A 25,647-nucleotide genomic window follows, 5' to 3' on the forward strand; every position below is an offset into this window, starting at 1 on the left:
GCCAAAGTGTAGGGTGCATAGGGAGTAATTTGAAGGCATTCACTACATCCGTTTTACTTAACCATGCCCCCGTGCCTGCTTTAATGATGGCTCCAATGGCATGGTCGATAGTGGCATAATGTAGTGAAAACTCTTCAGATGGTATGAGGGAATTTAGGCTAGGGACCGTGGAGGAATGTGGTGCAGATAAATCAATGATCAGCCTAGGTTTAAGTGAGTTTTTCCCCGTGACAATCCCAATGGGATTGGTTCTCCAAGAAGTAAAGGGTGGTGAAGGGAAAGGACCCAGCAAGAACCTGTGGTTCACCTCGGTCATGATGAGTTTATGTACCAGCTGTGGGTCATCTAGTGTGGATAGTAGGTTGTCACATTCCAGTGTGCCTGTAGGTAAATGTTTCAACCCTGTGTGAAATCCCTCCGACAGTCCTGTTATGAGATCTGTCACTGAAATGTCGTGATGGGTGTAGATGTAGCAAATCGGTGAATAAGCTGAGGTTCACGCATGTGAGATAGGGTTTTGGGAAAGCTTTATTTGGGCACATTGTCTTGGAATGGGCCCTAAAACAGTATGAACATACATGCATCAATCTACAAGAGCTAAAACCACAATTGCCTGCATTAAAATTGTTACACACTTGGGATTTGCCTAAGAAGACGATATATCTTCCCAATTTATCTTTCAAACCTTTAGTAGGCCTTGGGAGGTTTGTTGCTGCTTGGTTTTGCTCAACCTCGGCTGTATTAGGGCAGGGATTTGTGCTGTGGGTTGCTGATGAGCATACTGCACAAGTTGGGGGTCTGAGGCCTGCAAAGTGCCTGCAGAATAGTTCAGTGTCCAACTTATTCCAATTAATGCTTAAATTGAATTGAGCCAGAGCTGCAGCCACCTTTGCAGAGAAGGAACGGTGGTAATTGTAAAACGCAGTACCACCGTATTTGTGCCCCAGATCCACCATCTTGTGCATATACGCATCCAGTTCAGCTCTTTTCCCAGGGTAAACAGTGCAGTATACATCTCTATAGATGCCAAACCCTAAGACAAATGCTGGGAGGTTCAATTTTTTGTTCAGGCGAGGGTCTCTAGCCCTTAGGACTACCGAAATGTCCCCACAAGCAAAGGTCCTGTTCTCTAGGACATCCTGGGAGGCAATGAGCAATGAAGCTAGGTTAACGTCCTTGCCCTCCAGAATGTCCTTTTTAAGGTGAGCTGGGACCATATGTGAGGGATCAATAGACTCTATAATTGCCGTAGCTGTCAGGGTATTACCGGGCAAGATATTAGCAAGAGGCTTAGTGGTGACCGTCGTGTTTGTAGTGGACTGACTAGCACTACCAGCCTCCAATTTGTCCAGCCTGTCACTAATTGTGCCAATGGATGCCATAAGGGACCTCATCATAGCATGAAAAGCTGGTACTTGGGTCCCGCTAGGGCCTTCCCCTGCCTCGGAGTTGTCAGTGGTAGCGTTCAGTAGTCTATACAACTCCGCCTTCCTAGCTGTAGCTGGGAAAGGGATGCAGCGTCTTCTGAGTTCTGCTGTAAGACGTGGTATGGTCCATGATCTAAGGGATGCAGGGCTATTCACATCTGTACCAGGACCAGGGGTGGCAGGCCTAGCGGGTGTGCTAGGTAGTGATAGTTCCTCAGGGATATCAGGCGTTAGTGACATAACTGAAATTATAAAATAGATATTATCAGTCGTATGTAATGGGTTTGTGGGTGGGTACTGGTGGGCTAGCTAGATACCAAGCGGTGAAACAATTAAGCTTTTTGATCGTGACAGATGAGTCCCTGCTAGTTGCCAAGTGGCTTGAGAGGCACTATCTATGCGTGGGCCCGAGGGGAAGTTTGAGACCACCGAACGTTGTGGCGGGGTGTTGGCCTCTCGGTGTCAATTAAAGCATAAGAAAGATTGGGATTGACAGGTGAGGCTCTCTCTTTGCACTGTTGCGGGGCGGCTAGCTATGATTTGGCCCGAGGGACATAGTACCGCCGAGTATGAGGTTGGGGATGTTGGCCTCGCGGGACCACTAGCCTATGGATTAAGACCAGAATTTTTTTGATCTAATTGGGCCACATAACCTAGGACCAGTACCCCTTAAAGCATAGAAAGTAATGGGTTCTGGCGTAGTACCTGATATGTGAGTCAGGCTGAGCTCTCAATGAAGAGTGACTGTGATAGTGTCGAGTGGTTGACCTGTGGGTATAAGATGATATATAAATATCTGAATATAAGGTAATGGTTAGGCCAGATCGTGGACCTTAGAACCAGAACCTACCCGATAATCTGCAGAGGGGATTTAACCGAAAGAAAGTGACAGCTTTCTTGCTTGTAAAAGCTACCGCCAAATGACTGAGAACCTAGAAGAGTAAATCACACACTTAACTAATATCATATGTATTATTGGCCTTTACATTAATCATATTTAAATTCCTTACCCACCTATAAAGAAAATTACAAATGATACAGATGTCAGAATCCCCAATCTTAGTACGACTCCCTGGTAAGGAAACCTGTGGGAAGATGTCAGGGAAATCAGGACACCATTCAAGTGTAGCATATTTATATATATTATAGAAATTATGAGTGTAATATAGTTTGTGACCGGTATGGGCGAAATTCCCCTTAAGAATTGGATGAAATTCGTGTTTAATTTGTGAGTAATTGCGCGAATTTAGATGGAGTATGGGTACATACGAATAGATACATTTTAATTGAGCCGAGAAGAAAATGCTATGTGTATAGCCGAATGCTGCGTTCGTTAGTTTCAGTGGTATTAACACGCGAGTGGTTCAATTGCCGAGCGGCGTGCTTTATATGAATAAAAAGTACCGAACGCGGTTGATGCGAACGGGGCTCTGCCGTGTAAAGCCGTGAATTTTGCAGCGGTTTCCTTTACGGCGGGCCTAACTTACTTTTTTTGCGGCGGCAAGTACCGGACAAGCTGTGCGGACGCCGGCGGTGGGAAGAAGAGCCCGGAGAGCACCGGACAACCCAGGAGAGCACTGGACCAGGAGACCACGAGGAACAGGTAAGAAGAATCCAAGAGGGCGGTCTGAACCGGAAGTAAACGTTTCAGACTCGCCAGACCATTAACGCTAAGGTGAGAGTGGATTGGTAGCCCTTTTATAGGGAAACCAAGCCCCTCCCACAACTACAGGCCAAGCCTTCAAATATATATAATATATATACACACACACACACACACACACACACATTTATTTTATTTTAAAACATGTTTAATAAATATTTTTTAATATTTCCCACCAGCAGGGGGACTGTCTGACATTTCTGACATAGCACGTCCGCCATCCTTAAGGGGTTAAAGTTCTACACCTCTGATATATAGTCTTCTATATAATCTACTAACCTGAAATTGACTTCACATATTGATTACTATGATTTATTTCACTGATCAAACTCTTTTCTGAAAGAAAAGCGAGTACTTGACTGACTTGCTTTCATCTGACAGCATAGATTAACTATGACAAAAATGGGTTGTTGTGGATGGACATTCATACAGTGCATAATGTTAATTAAGAACCTGGCAATGTCTCTTTCTTCTTATTACTTAAAGCGGCACTGATATTGCCTCTTGGCAACGTTAGCTCTATGAGCTGAAGAGGAGCAGCAGAAAGAGGATGGTGGTGCCCGTAAGGGACAGGTTCAGGCAATTGAATTTCATATTTTGCCTAACTGCCCCCCCTCCCCATGGCCACCAGACCCAAAGTGGCTATGTCACCGCCAGGGGTCTCTGCAAATTATGCAAAGACCCCCAGACGGTGACAATTCAACTTTAACTAATGTCAATAAATTAGAGATGTTTACATAATATTATATATTGGGAATATAGATTAGTTTTTTTAGCAAATCTGTACACTTATACTTAGTAAAATCATTAGAAAATATGTTTTGGGATCCTAGGAACATACAGTTGATATTTGAAATGTGGATTTTCAGTCTTCCTTTGGATTCAACCAATCTCAGGTAGTGTATACAGGGCCGTCACCAGAAATTTTGGGGCCCCTAACTCAGCTCAGGGTCTGGGCCCCTTGGGGCCCGCGGCCCACAGGGTCCACCTCCAAATTCTGCCCACAGGAATACACAAACACACACACTGATACATACTAACAGACACACATACTGAAACCGAAATACACGCATATAGGCATACATACTGACACACACATACTGAGACATACACACATATACACACAGGCATACATAGTGACAAACAGACACATACATACATACAGACACACATGCATAAGGACATACAGTCACATACATACATACAGACACCGACATACATACACGCATACATACATACATACAGACAGACAGACATGCATACAGACACTGACATCCATATACACACAGACATACATTCATAATGACATACAGACATACATACGTTCATACTGACATACATTGATACTGGCATGCATACAGACATACTGACATACATACATTCATACATACTGACATACATTCATACAGACAAACATACATGCATACTGACATCCATACACACACATACATACATTCATAATGACATGCAGACATACATACAGACATTCATACATACTGACATACATACACTGACATCCATACATACATTCATACATATATACATTCATACATACTGACATACATGCATACATACATTCATACAGACAGACATGCACAGGGGCGGACTGAGAACCCTCAGGGCCCACGGGCAAAATAAATCAAGGGCCCCCTTACAGGCCCCACCCATGCTCCGTAGCAAGCCCCACCCTTGTCCCGCCTCCAGCCACACCCTACACAATCTTTAGACACAAGGAACAAAAATGCAATAATCCCCTCAAGGCCCCAGTAGAGACTACAATTGAGGGCTAATGGGCCATGGAGGGGGGGTCTTTCTAGCAGAGGCTATCTCAGTGTTATTTAGAGAGTGTTAGAAAGAATCTACTCGAGCCCCATTAGAGACTACAATGGAGTCTAATGGGGGCCTGGAGGGGGGTCTCTCCAACACTCTGGTTCCTATTTACAATATAGCAACACAACATAGCTTGCTGATACCTAGGCCAAGTTGGCTCCTCCTACCTTAATTACCGTTGCTGGAAGGCTGTGGGCTTGCTGGCTGCGGCTGGCAGGCTGTGGCTTCCCGGCAGGCTGTGGGCTTGCTGGCTACTGCCGGCAGGCTGTGGGCTTGCTGGCTACTGCCGGCAGGCTGTGGGCTTGCTGGCTGTAAGCCTGTGGCTTGTTGTAAGTCTGTGGGCTGGCTACTGGCCTGTGGCTGGCTGCTGGCCTGGCTGGCCTGTGGGCTGGCTAACTGGTGGCTTGGTTGGCTTGTGGGCTGGCTGGCTGGCTGGCTACGGGGGCACTTGTAGATTATTTAAAGAAATAATCCATGCACAATAACCACTGCTGCTCTGTGTAGTGGTTATGGTGCCAGGAGGGCCAGGACCCCCTCCCAGAGTAAGTAGTCAAACCGTTTAAGAACAGTTTGAAAACTTACCTGGGGTCTGCTGGGATATGGGGCTGTAGTAGGGTATAGGAGCAGTGGTGCAATGTGTGAGGGGTGCAGTGTGTGTGAAAGGTTCAGTGTGTGTGTGTGTGTGAACATATAGGGTGTGTGTGGCAATGTTAGTATGGGGGTCTGTGTATGGGGGTCTGTGTATGTGTGAGGCAATGTGTGTAAATGTGTAGGGTGTGTGTGGGGACAGTGTGTGTGTATGGGGGGCAGTGAGTGAATGTGTATGGTGTGTGTGTGGGGGGGCAGTGTTTGTATGGGGCTAGAGTTCACTCTCACTACTACGACCACCAGGAATCCCTGGTGGTCGCAGTGTTGAGAGTGAACTCTAGCCCGTAGCTCCAGGGCTAGAGTTCACTCTTGCGAGAGCCGGAGCGTTGCCGTGGTAACTGCGGCAACGCTCTGTGCTTGCGTGAGAAGGACCCAGAGAAGCTGCAGGCTAAGCTCCCGGGTCCTCTCTTCTTCCCTCCCTGCCAGCTGCCCGCACGGTGCCTGCAGACCGGGGAGAGAGATCGGCTGGGGCGATCCACCAATTATATATACAGCCCTACTGTGTGCCTTTTTGTCTCCCCCAGTCCCTCTGTATGTTTCTTTCTCCCCCTCACTGCTCCTCTGTGTCCATGTCTCCCCTCTCCTTCCCAGTCTCTCTTCCCCCTCTGCCTCTTTCTCCCCCTCCCCTTGTGGGTCTCTCTCCTTTCTCCCTGTGTCTCTCGTCCCCTCTGTCTCTTTCTCCCCCCTTTCCCTGTGTCTCTCTCTACCCCACATCTCTAGTCCCCTCTGTCTCTTTCTCCTCCCTTTCCCTGTGTCTCTCTCTACCCCACATCTCTCGTCCCCTCTGTCTCTTTCTCCCCCCCTTTCCCTGTGTCTCTCTCTACCCCACATCTCTCATCCCCTCTCTCTTTCTCCCCCTTTCCCTGTGTCTCTCTCTACCCCACATCTCTCGTCCCCTCTGTCTCTTTCTCCCCCTTTCCCTGTGTCTCTCTCTACCCCACATCTCTCGTCCCCTGTCTCTTTCTCCCCCCTTTCCCTGTGTCTCTCTCTACCCCACATCTCTCGTCCCCTGTCTCTTTCTCCCCCCTTTCCCTGTGTCTCTCTCTACCCCACATCTCTCGTCCCCTGTCTCTTTCTCCCCCTTTCCCTGTGTCTCTCTCTACCCCACATATCTCTCCCCCTCTGTCTCTTTCTCCCCCCTTTCCCTGTGGCTCTCTCTACCCCACATCTCTCATCCCCTGTCTTTTTCTCCCCCCTTTCCCTGTGTCTCTCTCTACCCCACATCTCTCGTCCCCTGTCTCTTTCTCCCCCCTTTCCCTGTGTGTCTCTCCCTACCCCACATCTCTCTTCCCCTCTGTCTCTTTCTCCCCCCTCCACCATCTCTCTATTCCCCTTCTTTCTCCCCCTGTGTCTCACTCTCCCCCCCTATCTATTTCTCCCTCCTTTCCCTGTGTCACTCTCTCCCCCCCCTCTGTCTCTTTCCTTCCCCTCCCCCTGTCTCTCTATTTTCCCACTGTCTGTTTCTTCCCCTGCCTCTATCTTTTCCCCCTCTCTGTTTTATTTTTCCCCCTCCCATTTACCAAGAGAAGACTGAAGGGGCCGGGTACATGCTGGAGCCGCCGGGCCGGGTGGCAGCCTCGCCGGTCCGGCGGCACTCCTGTCAGGCTGTCAGTAACGCTGAGGACGGAAGGAGGGGAGGAGCATGTCTCTCTCACATGCTCCTTTGCGGTTCCCACATCCTGTGCTGGGAATTGTGGGAACCGCAAAGGAGCATGTGAGAGAGACATGCTCCTCCCCTCCTTCCGTCCTCAGCGTTACTGACAGCCTGACAGGAGTGCCGCCGGACCGGCGAGGCTGCCACCCGGCCCGACGGCTCCAGCATGTACCCGGCCCCTTCAGTGTGCCACCGGACCGGCCACCCGGTGGCACTTACATGCACAGATGCCGAGGCCGCGGTGGGGCAATCCGGCCCTGCCGCCGGGCCCCCTGATGGCGGCTCTGGCGGCGGGCCCCCCTCCCAGCCGGGCCCTCGGACCATGTCCGAAGTGCCCGACTGGTCAGTCCGCCCCTGGACATGCATACTGACATACATGCATACAGACACTGACATCCATACACAGACATACATTCATAATGACATGCAGACATACATACATTCATACTGACATACATACATATATATATATACATTCATACATACTGACATACATGCATACAGACACTGACATCCATACACACATCCATACATGCATTCATAATGACATGCAGACATACACACTGACAGACATACGTGCATGCATGCAGACACACACACACACAGCAAATTTTTCAGCCACCCTCCTGTTCTTACCTTTTCTTTGCAGGAGGGTGGCTAGGGCTGATAGGAGTCGGCGCGGCTCTCCCTCTTCAAGACCTCCACGCTGGCTCTCCTCCCGTGCAGAGTGAGCTGGGAGGAAGTGACCAGTTAATCCCAGCAGCACTTGCGCTACGGCAGCACTTTTTTTTTTTTTTTTTTTTTTTTAAAGGGGCCCGGTCGAGCACCATCGGGTGGCCCTAAGTGCAAGTTGAGAAATTATGATGAACAGCAGATATTTATTTTGTGTAAGATGTGACCTGAGTAGGCAGCGTGTATAACATGTAGGGCGCAATCCTTTTTAAGGTAAGGGTGAGGGCATGGAGGTATTTATCAATCTGGATGCTAAGAAGGCCAGAATCTGTATCTATTTAGTATGCTGTAATCATCAGCATCGAACTTTTAGCCTTATGGGCGCCTTGGCATAAACAGCGTATACGTTGCTAAACAAATATAATGAGCAGGCTTCAGAAGGCGGTGATAAATCATAGCTATTTGTAACACAGCAGCCCCTACAGAGTTGAGATTAAAGCATGTGATAACAGTGTATACATAAAACGGATAAATAAGAGCAGGGCTGGTCTCAGTATCGGTCCTATGAGGGCCTCCCATTGTGGTGGAATCTCGGTAAAAATAAATTTAGTAGGCCGAGATTACCACGTGGCATGTGTACGTGTATATGCTGACGTATCGATCAGTTGGTTGCACGAGGCAAGATACGATCAGTAGTGTACGGAGCATGTGCAAGAATACAGGATGTAGTATTCCCCCTCCTCCATTGTGCTGGACAAGCCATGCGGTCAAACAGGAAGTTAATTCTTATTTGTGTTGATTGGTTAAGAGAATGTGCGGGTGGAGCTTAATATGGGAGGAGTTATATGCCTATATAAGGAGCCTGCACTATTGTCCGGGGCTCAGAATTTGCTGTATTTTGGTGACGCTAGTCCCTCTGAGTCCCGATCGGTGATCCAATAAAGAATCTCTTCCTTCCTGAAGAAACCTGTGTCCATCTCTCTGTGCTTGGCTTCCGTCAGTTTCTCCGGTATCATTTGGTGCATTGGCCGGGAAGCTCATCGTTCAACGGTAGCTGAGAGGCAGAGGCGTGAGACGGTCTATCTTTGCCCACGTTCTCTACGGCTGCACCCCTGAACTTCTGCGTGGACCTCCCTTCGTCTCGGCGCCACTGGTCTGTTGTCCAGGAGATCATCGGCCTCTACGTGAGAAGTGCTGGGGTGTCCCCGTCGATGAGTGTGAACTCAGGTTCAGGAACGAGGAGGTAAGACAACTGCTGTTTTAGACGGCAGGACCCGCTAGGGGTATACCGATTGTGCGGTAGGCCCAAAGGGGTTTTTGAATCTGTATCTGCCCCCTCTGTCGGAGGGAAGGAGCGAAGGCGCACCGCTCGATCGAACGCTCTTTAGTCAGACCGTTTGATTTGGTTAGTCAGGCGGGGTCCTGGTGTAAATAGCCCTAGCCGGACACCGGTGTCTTGTCTAGACTAGCGTTCTAGGGTGTATATTACGTTCGCTAGGTCGGAGGGACCGGGAGACTAAGCGGCGCCTGTGTAAATTCGGTTCGCTAGTTCTCATCCTATCTGGGCTAAGTGGGAAGGCGTGTAAATTTGGAACCCACTAGACTTTTGATAGTACGACTAAGAGGCGCCTGTGTAAATTCGGTTCTCTAGCTCGTTGTATAGTGCGACTAAGAGGCGCCTGTGTAAATTCGGTTCTCTAGCTCGCTATATATGTGGTGATTGGGCAGTGTGGCTAACCAAAACGGGTGTATATAGTTTTAGGTAGTCCATTCAAGGTACTGGCCAATAGTTTAGTTGGGAATTGTAAATGTGTTAACGATTGTTTTAGTAAAGTGTATATCTTGTTAGATAGCGCGAGCTCAGCCGTCTAGCGAGAGTGTTAATAGTGTGTTGCTGTATTATAGTGCACGGTACCATAACCCTGTATATTTACTGACATTGTATAATAAGTACTAATCATTGTCGTCAATTGCATGTTTTAACACCATAACCACTAATAATTGTATTGTGACCTTAACTTGTACTTTGACCTATGCTAACCGTACTGTAACCGCTATTTGTAAAAGACGATGTTACTGGGGTGTGTTATAGACGGGTAATTCGTATATAGAGAATTATAGCGTGGGTGACTGTATAGTTACGCCAAAGGGCATAATATTGATTATATAGTGACTGGTGTAGCAGCTGTGTGTGTACGGGAATTCCCTGAGTGTTTATTGTTATTGTGTACGTTTCACTTGGTAACCGTACCACGTGGTGCTGTTGCCAGAGGAAACGGGTGTGATTGTTGAATAGTACGCATGTATAGTAATCGTTGTCGACGACGTTCCATTGTTAAATATGGGTGCGTCGCAGTCAACGATTCCGGATCCCTTAGGATGTATGGTTAAGAATTTTAAAAAGGGATTCAAGGTTTGTGATTTTGGGGTTAAGATGTCTTCTGTGCGTTTAGTTACTTTGTGCACTAGGGAGTGGCCTACTTTGGTTGCGGCATGGCCGCCACGTGGCAGTTTGGATCCAACTCTGGTACAGCGCTTACACGTGGCTGTATCAGGTAGGCCTGAACTTTACGGCCAGTTTCCTTATATTGACTGTTGGAGACAGGCCGTAAATGACTCGCCAAAATGGCTCCAGACATGCCACGAGGAGCAGTGTCGCCTCATGGTAGCTAGGACTTGTTCGTCCACTAGGACTGGTGTTAGGCCCATTTTGGACACGCCCCCTGAGTCCGAGATCCCTTTGCCGCCCCCTTACTTTCCGTTAAGAGGAAGTGACGCAAACGCAGGAAGACCTGCAGCCCTCCCCTCATTACCCCCATCCACTTCCGCTTCCTCCTCCAGTACAGGATCCACCCCCCCTCGTACTAAATCTCCCCTTCCGGAACCAGAACCCACCCCCATTAGAAACGAATATCCTGATTTGGCGCCACTTCAGACTTCCGGTCAAGCTTCATCTAGCTCGGCCCGAAGTGTTCTATTTACCACCTTTTCCCAAAACCAACCTCCCACATCCCCATACCCTATCTCTCCCCGACCGGAAACCATGACTGACGCTTCCCTACGTAGCCCCATCCAAACCCGACAGTTGACTGGTGCCCAACAATTAAAGCATTATCAGATGCCTCTTCGCCTAAATCCCGGGTCAGCTTATATCGATGCCGCAGGTCAAATGGCACACGCTGACCCAGTCTTCGTATATGTCCCATTTACCACTACCGACCTTTTAAACTGGAAGACCCATAATTCCTCGTATACTGAGAAACCACAAGCCATGACTGATCTGTTCACCTCAATAGTACAGACGCATAATCCGACATGGGCTGATTGCCAGCAGTTACTAATGACTTTATTTAACAATGAGGAAAGGACAAGAATAAATCAAGCAGCCATTAAAGCATTAGAAGATAGAGCCCGTGCTTTGAACCAAGCTAATCCAGCAGCATGGGCCGCAACACACTATCCCAACACTGATCCCGATTGGAATGTAAATGGTGCTGATATGGTTCAACTCAGAGCCTATAGAGACGCTATAATTGCTGGCATGAAAGCCGGAGGAAAGAAAGCCATTAACATGTCGAAGACAGTTGAGGTGATTCAGAAAAGCGATGAAGCGCCCAGTGTCTTTTATGACCGATTATTGGAGGCATACCGCTTGTATACCCCCTTTAATCCGGAAGACGCAGATAATTCCCGAATGGTTAACTCCGCCTTTGTCAGCCAAGCATACGGAGATATTAAGCGCAAGCTACAAAAGTTAGAAGGGTTTGCAGGTATGTCCATCACCCAACTAATGGAGGTAGCAAATAAGGTCTATATGAACAGGGATACAGAAAATAAGAAAGAGGAAGAGCGTAAGATGCGTAAAAAGGCTGATATGCTAGCGGTAGCAATCGCAGGCGTAGATAAACGGGGCCCAGATAGAGGCAATAATAGATGGAGTAGGGAGCCTTTGAGTAGGGATCAGTGCGCGTATTGCAAGGAAGAAGGGCATTGGAGGAACGAATGTCCGCAAAGAGAGCAGTACGAGAGAGACCTACCCAGGGCAGGCTACGGAAACTTTAGAGGCAGAGCGAGAGGTAGAGGAGGTCCCGGAGGGAGTAATGGTTATAGAGGGAGTAATGGGAACAGAGGAAGTGTTAGGGAAGACAGGTATATTCCAGCAGCGCAAAGGTCCCGCGATAGAGAAGGTAGGGACTTCGTAGGATTGGCTGACACGGTCATGGAGGACTATTGATACCGACCGGGCTCCATCCCCCTTGGTCGAGCGGAGCCTATGGTCGATGTATCAATAGGGGGGAAAAGGAGTGCGTTCATGATCGACACTGGTGCCGAACATTCAGTGGTGACTAATCTAGTTGCTCCTCCATCTGGAAGGACTATTACTGTGATAGGAGCAACTGGAAGAAGTGCTGAAAGACCGGTTCTTAAAAGTCGACTCTGTACATTGGGAGGCCACGTAGTAAAACACCAATTCCTTTATATGCCTGAATGTCCAGTCCAATTGCTGGGACGTGATATGCTATCAAAATTACAAGCGCAGATTACGTTCCTACCAAATGGGACAACATCTTTGAAGTTTAATGGACCTTCAGGTATTATGACTTTATCCGTACCAAAGGAAGAAGAGTGGCGACTTTATACAGTGTTGACTAGCCAAAACCCTAGGAGTGATGAGACATTGTTTAACATACCAGGAGTTTGGGCAGAGAACAACCCACCAGGACTGGCCCGCAATATTCCACCAATAAAAATTGAACTGAAACTTGGGGTTTATCCAGTAAGCCTAAGACAATACCACATCCCACAGAAGGCTAAGAAGAACATCCAATCCTATCTGGATAAGTTCATACGGTATGGTATCCTAAAATTCTGTACTTCCCCCTGGAACACCCCATTGCTGCCTGTTCAAAAGCCCGGTACAGATGAGTATCGACCTGTGCAGGACTTAAGAGCAGTCAATGATGCGGTTGTTAGTATACATCCAGTTGTACCCAATCCATATAACCTGCTTGCTTTAATTCCGGGCGGGGCTACTTACTTCACAGTCTTAGATCTCAAAGATGCCTTCTTTTGCCTCCGAATTGCCGCAGAAAGTCAATGTATTTTCGCTTTCCAATGGGAGAACGCTGTAACGGGCTCAAAACGCCAAATGACTTGGACAAGACTGCCCCAAGGGTTTAAAAATTCACCTACCCTATTTGGTTCAGCCCTAAGTCAAGATTTATTGGATTTCGAGTCTATCCCAGGAGAATGTGTATTGTTACAATATGTAGATGACTTGTTGATAGCAGCAGTTACAAAAGAAAAATGTCAGCAAGCAACGCACGATCTACTACACATTCTCTGGAAGGCAGGATACAAGGTGTCTAGGAAGAAGGCTCAGTTGTGTTTGCCAACTGTCAAGTATCTGGGATTCCATATCTCTGAAGGTCAAAGGATTATGGGGCCAGAGAGAAAAGAAGCTGTCTGCCAAATACCAATACCCAAGAATAGAAGACAAGTGCGAGAATTCTTGGGGGCAGCGGGCTTCTGTAGGATATGGATTCCCAGCTATGCGATACTAGCAAAACCTCTGTACGCAGCTATCAAAGGTACAGAGCACGACCCCTTCTTATGGACCCAAGAACAGCAAACGGCATTTGAAGATGTGAAGAAGGCTTTGATGAGTGCCCCAGCATTAGGTCTACCTGATCACACACGACCATTCTACTTATATGTACACGAGCAAAGAAGAATGGCTGTGGGAGTATTGACACAGTACTTGGGATCATGGCAAAGACCTGTTGCCTACATGTCTAAGCAATTGGATGCAGTGGCCAGCGGACTTCCACCGTGTCTAAGAGCCGTAGCTGCAGCCGCCCTGCTAGTAGCTGAAGCCGATAAACTCACTCTGGGTCAAGAACTTTATGTACGAGTCCCACATGCAGTACAGACGTTGTTGGATTACAAAGGAAATCATTGGTTTAGTAACAGCCGTATGACCAAGTATCAAGCAATGTTGTGTGAAAACCCAAGAGTGCATTTAGAGACTGTAAACACCTTAAATCCAGCTACCCTTTTGCCACAACCTACTGAAAGTCAACATGATTGTTTGGAAGTAATGGATGAAGTATTCTCAAGTAGACCAGATCTTCGTGATTTTCCCATCCAGAACCCCGATGTTCAATATTATACCGACGGCAGTAGTTATGTGAAAGAAGGGATCCGCTATGCAGGATATGCAGTGACAACAATAGACAAGGTGATAGAAGCTCGGCCACTGGCGAAAGGAACATCAGCACAAAAGGCAGAATTAATAGCACTAACACGAGCGTTACAATTGGCTGAAGGTTTAAGAGTGAATATCTATACGGACTCTAAGTATGCGTTCTTAACCACTCATGCCCACGGAGCTTTGTATAAAGAAAGAGGACTACTGAATTCAGAGGGCAAAGAAATCAAGTACGCAGCTGAAATCCTACAACTATTGGAAGCAGTGTGGGAGCCGAAAGAAGTCGGTATCATACATTGTCGAGCGCATCTGAGAGGAGATGGTGATGTAACTAAGGGAAATCGGATGGCAGATAGTGCAGCTAAGCGTGCTGCTGAATCAGGAAGACAGGAGTATGTGGGGCATATAGCTGCTCTTATACCAACTCCACTGTCCCAATGGACTCCAGTTTATACAGCTCAAGAAGAGGAGTGGTTAAAGACTGAACCGGGAAAGTATCTGGAGAACAAGTGGTATCAGCTAGAAGATGGAAGAATAGTTATACCAGCATCGCTAGCGGTAGAAATTGTCCAAAATTATCACAACGGGACACATTCTGGGAGAGACAGTACTGAAGAATCTCTCCGGAAACATTTCTACATACCAAGATTGTCCAATTTGACTCAGGCCATTGTACGCAGATGTGTAACGTGTGCTAAGAATAATGCAAGACAAGGACCAGTAAAGCCACCAGGAGTCCAGTTTATGGGGGGACTCCCCATGTCCGATCTACAAATAGACTTTACAGTGATGCCTAAATCGGGTGGACATCGTTACCTGCTGGTAATTGTGTGCACCTATTCAGGCTGGGTAGAAGCATGTCCTACTCGTACCGAGAAAGCAGGAGAAGTTGTGAGATTCCTGCTACGAGAAATAATACCCCGATATGGACTACCCTGTTCTATAGGATCGGACAATGGTCCAGCTTTTGTTCACCAGTGCCTACAACAACTGACTCATATGCTTGGTATAAAGTGGAGGCTTCATACTGCATATAGACCCCAGAGTTCTGGTAAGGTAGAGAGAATGAATAGAACTATAAAGAACCAGTTGGCTAAAATGTGTCAGGAAACCCAACTTAAGTGGAACGTTCTCTTACCTATAGCTCTATTGCGAATCCGCAGTACTCCTACCAGAAGGATGGGCCTCTCTCCTTTTGAAATTATGTATGGGCGTCCACCTCCCGTACTTGGTAACTTAAGGGGGGACTTGAGTCAGTTGGGAGAAGGAATTACCCGGCAGCAGGTTGTAGAGTTGGGTAAGACTATGGAGGAGGTACAGAAATGGGTACAAGATAGATTACCTGTGAATATTTATCCCCCTGTTCATAATTATCATCCAGGAGACCAAGTGTGGATTAAAGAGTGGAATAATGTACCGTTAGGGCCCAAGTGGAGAGGTCCTTATGTTGTTCTTTTGTCTACCCCTACAGCAATAAAAGTAGCAGAAGTGACTCCGTGGATACATCACTCCAGGGTTAAACCAGCAGCAGTCGATTCTTGGCAAGTTACAGCAGATCCAGAGAATCCCTGCAAGATCCGGTTGAAACGCACTACTCAGTCGGAGTAACGAGGAATTATTGTGGATTACAAATTTTATTGTTACAGGTGTGAGTGAGAAGGCCATAATAAAGCCTGTCCGCTTACCATCACATAGTGTATAAGCCAGGAAAGTCCCGAAGGGACACCTGTGAAGACGAGCAGAACTCCATTCCCTGCAGCCCTCACATCCTGGAAGCTGAGGTTCCATCGCACGGACGAAGACTGAGGATGACGGCGAAAGATGTGCTTTTGATTATGTTTATTTACATGTGTTTTTATATTCAGGAAGGTAGAGGTACCGACACTCCTAGCTGTGAGGTATGCATTAAGACTACGAGAACAGGTAACCATATTTCCCAAACCCTAATCTGGCATTCACAATACGAGTGTAAAGGAGATGTATCAAGATGTAGATACTTAAATATAGATTATAGTGTGTGCCATTTAGGAGTAGGAGAACCTAAGTGCTTCAGTCCGGAGTATCAGCCTCGTACAATTTGGTTAACTCTCAGGAATGGAGATCCTCAGGGGACCCTAATTAATAAGACGGTGTTAGAATCCGTACATTCTTCGGGTGTTCTGCTATTTGATGCGTGTAAAGCGATATCGAGTGGTAGAAAGCCGTGGAATGTATGTGGGGATCTTAGATGGGAGAGGACGTATGGGTCTAATGATAAATACATTTGTCCCAGTAGCAAAAATAAATATGTGAGTCCTAGATGCCCAAATAAAGACTATAACTTCTGTCCATATTGGTCTTGTGTGGGGTGGGCGACTTGGGGACAGACAGTAGATAAAGACATGATAGTGACTAAGTTGCCGACTAGCCCTTATTGTAAGTCTATGGAATGTAACCCAGTCCATATACTTATTAATAACCCCGACAAGTTCTTAGATAAGTATGGCAATTTATTTGGGTTTCAGATATACGGGACGGGTTTAGATCCTGGGACATTATTGTTTATAGGAATAGAGACTGATACGGTATCCTCCCAGACTCATCAAGTATATCATTCCTTTTATGAAGAGATGAGTATAGATAATAAGATCCCCCATAACGCTAAAAACCTGTTCATTGACCTAGCTGAAAGTATTGCCGGTAGTCTTAATGTTACCAACTGCTATGTGTGTGGAGGTACTAACATGGGAGACCAATGGCCTTGGGAAGCAAAGGAGGTAATGTCCGGTTCTGAGGCAGTTGACCAACTAATATCTACACAAGCCGATTATCATATGAGTGTTAGAGGTAAATCTGAGTGGAGATTAAAGACCTCCATCATAGGTTATGTTTGCATAGCAAGGAAAGGAATAATGTATAATACTTCTGTAGGAGAATTAACTTGTCTAGGGCAAAAAGCTTATGATGATGATACAAAGAATACAACTTGGTGGTCGGCTTCAAATGTCTCAGAACCATCTAACCCGTTTGCTAGATATGCCAATTTAAAGGATGTGTGGTTTGATTTATCCATCACATCTACCTGGAGAGCCCCAGCAAATTTGTACTGGATCTGTGGTAAGAAAGCCTATTCGGAGCTGCCACAGGACTGGGAAGGGGCATGTGTGTTGGGTATGCTCAAACCATCCTTCTTCTTGTTACCGATTGAAACAGGTGAGACTTTAGGTGTTAAAGTGTATGATGTGAATCATAGGAAGAAAAGGGGACCCATAGAGATAGGCACCTGGGAAGATAATGAATGGCCTCCCCAGCGTATTATAGATTATTATGGGCCAGCCACGTGGGCTGAGGATGGTACCTTTGGTTATAGAACCCCTATTTATATGCTCAACCGTATTATAAGATTACAGGCGGTGGTTGAGATTATCACTAATGAGACATCACAAGCGCTCAATCTTCTAGCGAAGCATAACACCAGGATGAGGACAGCAGTCTACCAAAATAGATTAGCCTTGGATTACCTTTTGGCAGTAGAGGGAGGTGTATGTGGGAAGTTTAACCTAAGCAATTGCTGTCTTCAAATAGACGACGAAGGGCAAGCAATAGCTGAGCTTACTAGCCATATGGTTAAACTAGCGCATGTGCCTACTCAGGTATGGAAAGGGTACAATCCAAGTAGTTGGTTTGGTAGCTGGTATGAATGGTTTGGAGGGCTTAAGGCAGTGGTAGGTGGAGTCCTACTGATTTTACTGTTGTGTCTACTCCTACCGTGTCTTATACCCTTAGTAGTTAGATCTGTGCAAAGCCTGATAGGAAGTATAGCAGAGAGGAAGGCTGCTGCACAGATAATGGCGATATATAAATATAGGGCTCTAGATCAGGGAGAACCAATGCAGGAAGATGAATGTTGAAGATTCACATCATAAGATAAGTCTGGTCTGGTTCAAGGTAACTTGCGGTGTAAGCAAAACTAAGGTTATGTGATGCCTCAAGTAATTGTAAAATATCAAGAGGCATCAAAGGGGGGAATGTGGTGGAATCTCGGTAAAAATAAATTTAGTAGGCCGAGATTACCACGTGGCATGTGTACGTGTATATGCTGACGTATCGATCAGTTGGTTGCACGAGGCAAGATACGATCAGTAGTGTACGGAGCATGTGCAAGAATACAGGATGTAGTATTCCCCCTCCTCCATTGTGCTGGACAAGCCATGCGGTCAAACAGGAAGTTAATTCTTATTTGTGTTGATTGGTTAAGAGAATGTGCGGGTGGAGCTTAATATGGGAGGAGTTATATGCCTATATAAGGAGCCTGCACTATTGTCCGGGGCTCAGAATTTGCTGTATTTTGGTGACGCTAGTCCCTCTGAGTCCCGATCGGTGATCCAATAAAGAATCTCTTCCTTCCTGAAGAAACCTGTGTCCATCTCTCTGTGCTTGGCTTCCGTCAGTTTCTCCGGTATCACCATGACATGGCCGCCGCGTGACCTCCAGCCTGTCGGGTCACCATCCGTCCTCCCCGAAATGGCCCCAGCCCAACACACGAGTCCCCCGCGGTGCTGTGGGCACTCAGGGGCAGACAGTCCACCTGACCCCCACACCAAGGCCACCGGTCCGCTGGAAGGGCTGCGCAGTCCCGCCCCACAGGGCTCATGGCATCGGGGACAAGGCTCTCCGGGGACCCCACAAACCCAGAGGCCCAGGTACTCACTGCTCCTGCGGGCCGGTAGCCATCACGGGGTATTCATCTGGCTTCCGGCAGTGCCGAGGCCCGCTTGGGCTGCCCTGGTCAGCTCCCCATGGTACGTATTCAACCTATTTGCTCCGGCTCCGTGCATGTAAAGGTGCCTGTAGGGAGAACAGGCGCCGGTAGTGGGACGCAGCTTTGTCGTGTCTCCGACTTTTATGACCTCTGTGTTGGCTTGAGACCCCTGGGTCCCTGTCAGGGTTCTTCCGCCCGCGAGTGCTCCTTCCTCATCATGTTGCTGGCGGGCTCCTTGTCGGCAGCCTTTGCCAGTCCAGGAGGACAGCCCGAGCCCAGTACTGGATCTCCCGTCTCGGCCTGTGTTGCCTCCATGAGGCCGGGACTGCCCCCACCGGCCGGGGGGGGGGGAGCGGGGCCGGGCCCCGAGCCAGCTGCATCCGCCACCAGGAAGAGTTTCTTCCTTGCCTGTTCCCTGGTGCGGGGGATCCGCACGTGTGTTGGCCGACTCGTGTGCACCCGAGTCGCAGGTAGGCCGCAAAATTCTTTTGCGGTGCTTACAGCCCGCTTTTGGGCTCCAGTTGGTAACATCTTAAAGCTGGTGTTATTCTCCACGCTGTTGCAGCGGGCAGACTGGTCTTTGTGCCTTCTGTGGTCATTTTAGTTTGTTTGGGCCTGGAGCCACATTAGTCTGCTGACATGCAGCTCGGCAGCCCAGCCCCGCCCCCGACTTTATATATTTGGTTCTCACATATGGGAAGGTTGACTAGGGTACTTGATATTTTTTATTTTCTTTTTTTAAGAAGCCAAATATTTCTCTCTAATCTTCTGCCACCCGCACCAATCTTTGTCATAATTCTTATCTTTTCCTTTTATCCGATATGCCATTTTTTTTTATACTGAGACGTCATATCGACTCTCTTTAACACATCCTGAATGGTAGGGGGACTTTTATTTTCCATTTGTATGCAATGCCCATTTTAGCAGCTAACAGAATATGAATTATTACTATAGATTGAGACACCTCCACAACCTCAGGAAGCATATGTAAAAGGTAAATTTGTGGCTCAAAAGGCAAAGTTATTCCCATTATCGAGGAGATCACCCCTTGAATCTGCCTCCAGTAAGAGTACAATCAGGGGCAGGACCAAAATACATGCAACATGGAATCTCTATTTCTGTCACATCTCCAGTATACTGAGGACGAATCCGCATATATGAGATAGCCTAGAGGGCACCAAGTACCATCTCATAATCAGCTTACAATAGGCTTCCCAATGGGAAATGCTAATTGATGACCCCTTCGTCATTGATATAGTTTTTAACCATGATGTCATAGGAATACAGGCCCCCAAGTCCCTCTCCCACTTTGAGGTTTGAGCTCCATCTAGACTTAAATAATAGCATTTACAGTTGACAGATTTTCTAGGGCCAGGGCCGGATTAACATAGGGGCTGATGGAGCTGCAGCTCCAGGCCCAGGCCCATGGAATAGGCCCATTTAAAAAAAAATAAAAAATTTAACTTTTTTTTTTTTTTTTTACACACTACTCTTACGTTTGCCACCTGGCTGGTATTTTAATGGAACAGCCGGTATTTGAGGCTGCCTGGCACAGCCGGTATTGCAGTAATACCGGCAATACAAATGCAGGTCATTTTCTTAGTATAAACGGACATTACTCTGCAATACCAGCACCGGCCAGTAGGGGTCACTGTGTGTGGAGAGAGGCAGGGATAGGAAGTTACAGCATATCCCTGCCTCTCTCTACTACTCACTGATCCGTGGGGGAGCAGCTACACAGCACAGAGAATCCAGACAGCAGCTCTACAGCTCAGGTAAGTGAGGGATAGGGTGAAAGGCTGCAGGGAGACATGGGGACACTGAGACACTAGAGGACACATGGGGACACATACACTAGGGGACACTGGGAGACCTGGGGACACTGAGATACTTGGGGACACTGGACAACACAGTGACACTGAGACACTAGGGGGCACTGTGAGACATGGGGACGCTGAGACACATGGGGACAGTGTGAGACATAGGGACATTGGGAGAAGCTGAGACATTGGGACACGGAGATTCTAGGGACACAGTGTCCCCATGTCCCCCTGCCAGTGTCCCCATGGCTCTCAGTTTCCCCTAGTCTCCCAGTGTCTGTGTCCCCATATCTCTGTGTCCCTATTGACTCAGAGTCCATATGTCTCCCAGTGTCCCCATGTCTCCCAGCCAGTGTCATCAGTGTCCCCATGTCTCCCAGTGTCCACAAGTCTCCTAGTGTCTGTGTCCCCATGTCTCTCAGTGTCCACATGTCTTCCAGTGTCCCAATGTCTCCCATGTCTATGTCCACAAGTGTCCCCATGTCTCCTAGTGTCCCCAAGTGTCTGTCTCCCAGCCAGTGTCCATAGTGTCTCAGTATCCCCTAGTCTCCCAGTGTCCCCTAGTCTCCCACTGTCTGTGTTCCCATGTCTCTCAGTGTCCCTAGTGTCTTAATTTCCCCAAATGTTTCAGTGTCCCCATGTCTCTGTGTCCCCATGTCTCTGTCCCCATGTCTGTATTCACATGTGTCCCCATGTCTCACTGTGTCCCCTAGTATCCTAGTGACACACTGAGACATGGGGACAATGAGAGAAATGGGGACACAGACACTGGGAGACTAGGGGACTGGGCTACACGGGGACACTGACACTGTGATACATAGGGGCACTGAGACACTGGGTGACTTGCGAGACTGGGAGACAGGGAGACACTGGGAGCAATTCCTCTATACAGCAGAATCAAACTGTGAGTAGTTTGTTGGTGATTTTACAGAATTTTCACTCCTTGTGATTTACATCATGTGATGTCACGCATAACTAATTAATTATACAAATGATTAAGGCTGGTATTTTTTTTCCAAGAAAGGTGGAAACCCTAACTACTCTTCACATACTCTTGCTTAAAGGAACATTATAGGGTCAGGAACACAATCATGTATTTCTGACCCTATAATGTAAAAACCACCATCTAGCCCCCCTTTCCCCTTCTTGCCTCCCTAAATATAGTAAAATCTTACTTGTATTCTGTAGTCTGCAGCTGCTGGCTCTGCCTCTGAACTGACTCTGTCTGCTGACATCATCAGAAGTGGTGGTCTGAGCAAATTGCAATGCTTCCCTGTAGGATTGGCTGAGACTGTCAACTAGGCAGATCAGGGGCAGAGCCAGCAAAGGTCAAACATAGCCCTGGCCAATCAGCATCTCCTCATGAAGATAAATTGAATCAATGCATCTCTATGAGGAAAGTTCAGTGTCTGCATGCAGAGGGTGGAGACACTGAATGGCAGTGCTGCACACTAGGCAGTACTGCCCCAGGAAGCACCTCTAGCCGCCATCTAAGGAGTGGCCAGTGGAGTTATTTTCTCTGAAAAGACATTATTTACTGCAAAAAGCCTAAAGGGAATGATTCTACAAATACAATAATCTGTAGTTGTTCTGGTGACTATAGTGTCCCTTTAAGTTTGTTTAAGAGGGATGTATGGCAACAAAACTTGTGTGGACTGGCTGACAATAAAATTAGGTAATTGGGTAATGCAGACTTTGGTTTCTCTAACACTGTGACATGTCCTCTTTCTTCTACAATCACTATATACACCTTTACTCTGTCCCAGACTATATACCAGGAACGTCTGTCTGCTAGTAAGATGATAAGGAGACAAGTGGACATGTGAGTGCTAGGGGACAGTCCTTAGAAAGCGTGGGGTAGGCGCATCATTTGATGCATTTATGTCAAGCTCTGGGTGCTGCCTGCATAGTATGCCCTTAGTTGGACAGCATTCATGCCAGGCTGGCCTTCCAATTCTTTGGACAGACATGCCCCCTTTTTGGGCATGTTCACCCCTTTTGGCAGGTCTGGTCACGTGATTTGCGTCAGTGGCACACCCTTTTACCCTTCCCTTTGACTTCCTGCTTCACTGGACACTGCTGTTAGGGGTTCTGGATTTACTTGAAAGATGAAAGCATAAATTAGAGAGAGATTAGCATAGAGTATGTGTTTTCATATAGCTGCATCCTTTGAGTTTCTCTCCAACGCCATCTCCATCAGAAACATGACGCTTGGGAGGTATGACTGTTTTAGTGTTTTTGGTCGATAAGATTCTGTAATTAGGCCCATCATAATTGTCAGCTCCAGGCCCTCTGGGCTCTTAATCTGGCCCTGTCTAGGGCACAAATTTCCCAAACTGACTTGGCAAAAGTCACTGAAATTTTCCGTACGACCTATGCTAGTGCCGCTGTTTGTTTACAGAGATTGGCTATGGATTTTTTTGCACCTGTGTTTGATTGTGTGTGTGGTAATGAGAGAAGCAATGTTGCTTGTGAAACTGACACCCAAGAATGTATCTCTGCATGTGAAGTTTTCAACAATAATGTGGTCTTAGAGTCAAATGACTGGAGTCATTGGATCATTGTAATAGTGTGCTTCTCTCTGTGTTTTTGTGCAATTAGTGCAGGTGGTTGCAGTGGCCGGTGGTGTGATTGGAGGTGTCCTTTTCCTGCTCCTGGTTGGCGTTTGTATCTACATCTTGTGGAAAAAAGTCTGTATTGGTCCACCATACGAAGAGCTTCACAACGTGGCCACGCCCACACACACAGATACCATTACTGCGGATCAGATGATGACATCATCGGTGGGCCACAACAAAGATAACGGGTAAGAAGTGCCCTTACTGAAATGTAATCATTTGTTCACTCTTATGCAAAAATATGGCAGTGAAAAACTGTAAATTAGAAAACAAAGTTGCTAAGTACGATGATCACCAGCTTCTCATAGGCAGCATTTAATGGCCAATGGATGTTTAGGGTGAATGTCGTAACAGAAAAACACCAAATATGAGATTCAAGAGCTAAGATTTATTTCACCTTATACATTAGTGGAAAACTGTCATCAAAATGATGTATTTATGCAATGTTTATGTTATAAAATATAATTTAAAGGGACACTATAATAACTAGAACCAATACAAGTTAAAGTAGTGGTTCCGGTGTCTATAGCCTGTCTTTGCAGTGTTAGCACTGTAAACACTGCCTTTTCCCAGAAAAGGAAGCGTCTGATTGCTCCCTGCTCACGCCCGCCTATTTCGTCATTAAGATGGGAAAAGCCTTTATATATCTGATTTGTTGGCTTGTAAGGCAGCCAGTCAGAGCGCTCCAACGGTCTAGTTTCACCTCTCGCTCGAGACTTGTGTGGGAATATTCATTTGAATTTTGTCCTTGAAATTGTTTCTGACAAAATAATTCAGATGATTTGAAACGCCACATCGATTATTATTTTATTTTTTTTGACCAATCAATTTAGCCGAATCACATTTTTTTCCTTGTGCGAGTCTAGAATTTAGTCATATAATATACTCCCGTGAATCTGCTTGACATGAGGTTAGATTAGTGAAGAGATGTAATAAATAACATGAAATTAAGTGAAATGTGTGTTTTAATTTTACAAATTTCCCTGATGGGCTATGTTTAATAGATCATAATTCCACCAAATAGATAATAATTCCACTAAATTAAGGTTACATGTTTTTACCCCTGTATCCCACCAAACCACATACACATGTATTCTACAAAACAATGTCATTCGTCTCTATGCCAGAAGGCTGTCCACCACCCTGAGGAAAACACTTTATTGTAGGCATTTCCATGGAGTCTGCTGTCCCACCATTGGCATTGGGGACTGACTGAAATAGCTTGGCAGACCCAGTTTTTGCTCCTGAGGTTAAGACCCACTGCCCTAGGCTACATTCTTGTTGACTGACTGTGAATGTGTATAGAGCTGTCAATGATTAATAATCACAACATTCCACATTGACAATGTATCTACACATGCCAGATTATCATGACCCAAGGAATGTCTGTTGACCATAAGGGTTAACAGAAACATATACAGTGATGTTTACCTTTTCACATTCAACTTAGCACCTAAATTGGAAAATATTGATTTTATTTTTTTAAGATACGGTAATTAATTGTACTTTTGTTTCATTTTGTTTCAGTGCTATGTTGGTCACTCTTTAGTCTGCTGAATGTTATATGATGCTGGTTGAAGTGTAGGAAGAATAAGCCTGAGGCACATTGGCAAAAGCCAACGGAAGCTATAAGACATCGACATTGCATGCCTTGGGCATAACATAGTTAAAGAAGCTGTTCTTAGTTTAGAGACAAAGTTTAAGGAGTAAATTGCAGATCTAGTGCTCTGCCTTTCTACTGAATAGTATTACTCCATTATAAATACAAAAAGACAAACAAGTTCTGCGCTCAAACCCCCATCACTCCTGGGCGGCAGCCCCAATACATACAGTAAAACCCAAAGCAACATGCGCTCTTCCCAAATCCCTATGCATGTTTAAACAAATGGAGGTTATTTAGTTACTCCAATGGCCATTGGAGGGAATGCCCACCTGCCAACGTCAAGGCAAACCTTGAGCTCCTGCCAAAGGTTACGCAGGTAACTTTATTCTTTGGTTTTTACTGTATGTATTGGGGCTGATGTGTACTATGGTCATTGCTGCTGCCCAGGAGTGATGGGAGTTTGAGTCACACAGCTATGTTACAATGCTGCCGCCCATCCCATATGTTCTGTATTAGGGGTTAATAGGGGTAGGGCTAGGGGTGTATATAAGAAAATACCCTTTCTGTCTCATTAGAGATATCTTTGCAAGAAGCTCAAGGAAGCAAGGTGAAAGGTTAGTCTAGGACGCACCTGAGAGGCAGGTGCCCACGTGGCAGGTGGGCTGAAGTCTTTCATGGCCACTGGAGAAACGAAATAACCTATATTTGTTTAAATATGCATAGGGATTTAGGAAGAGCGCAGGTAACTTTCTTTGGTAAT

General features: G+C 46.6%; 1 protein-coding gene across 3 annotated transcripts in view; it reads left to right on the forward strand.

Annotated features, from left to right (window-relative positions):
- SYT15 (synaptotagmin 15) overlaps positions 1–25,647 on the forward strand; it is a 163,805-nt gene that overhangs the window by 11,891 nt on the left and 126,267 nt on the right. For 2 of the 3 annotated variants that reach the window (XM_063434660.1, XM_063434661.1), the window contains exon 2: positions 23,268–23,472. In XM_063434660.1, the coding sequence (XP_063290730.1) occupies positions 23,268–23,472 (205 nt within the window). The remainder of the gene's footprint in view (positions 1–23,267; positions 23,473–25,647) is intronic. The other variant, XM_063434662.1, reaches the window with a different exon arrangement.

Source organism: Pelobates fuscus, chromosome 10 (genome assembly GCF_036172605.1).
Source record: "Pelobates fuscus isolate aPelFus1 chromosome 10, aPelFus1.pri, whole genome shotgun sequence".
Taxonomy (NCBI): domain Eukaryota; kingdom Metazoa; phylum Chordata; class Amphibia; order Anura; family Pelobatidae; genus Pelobates; species Pelobates fuscus.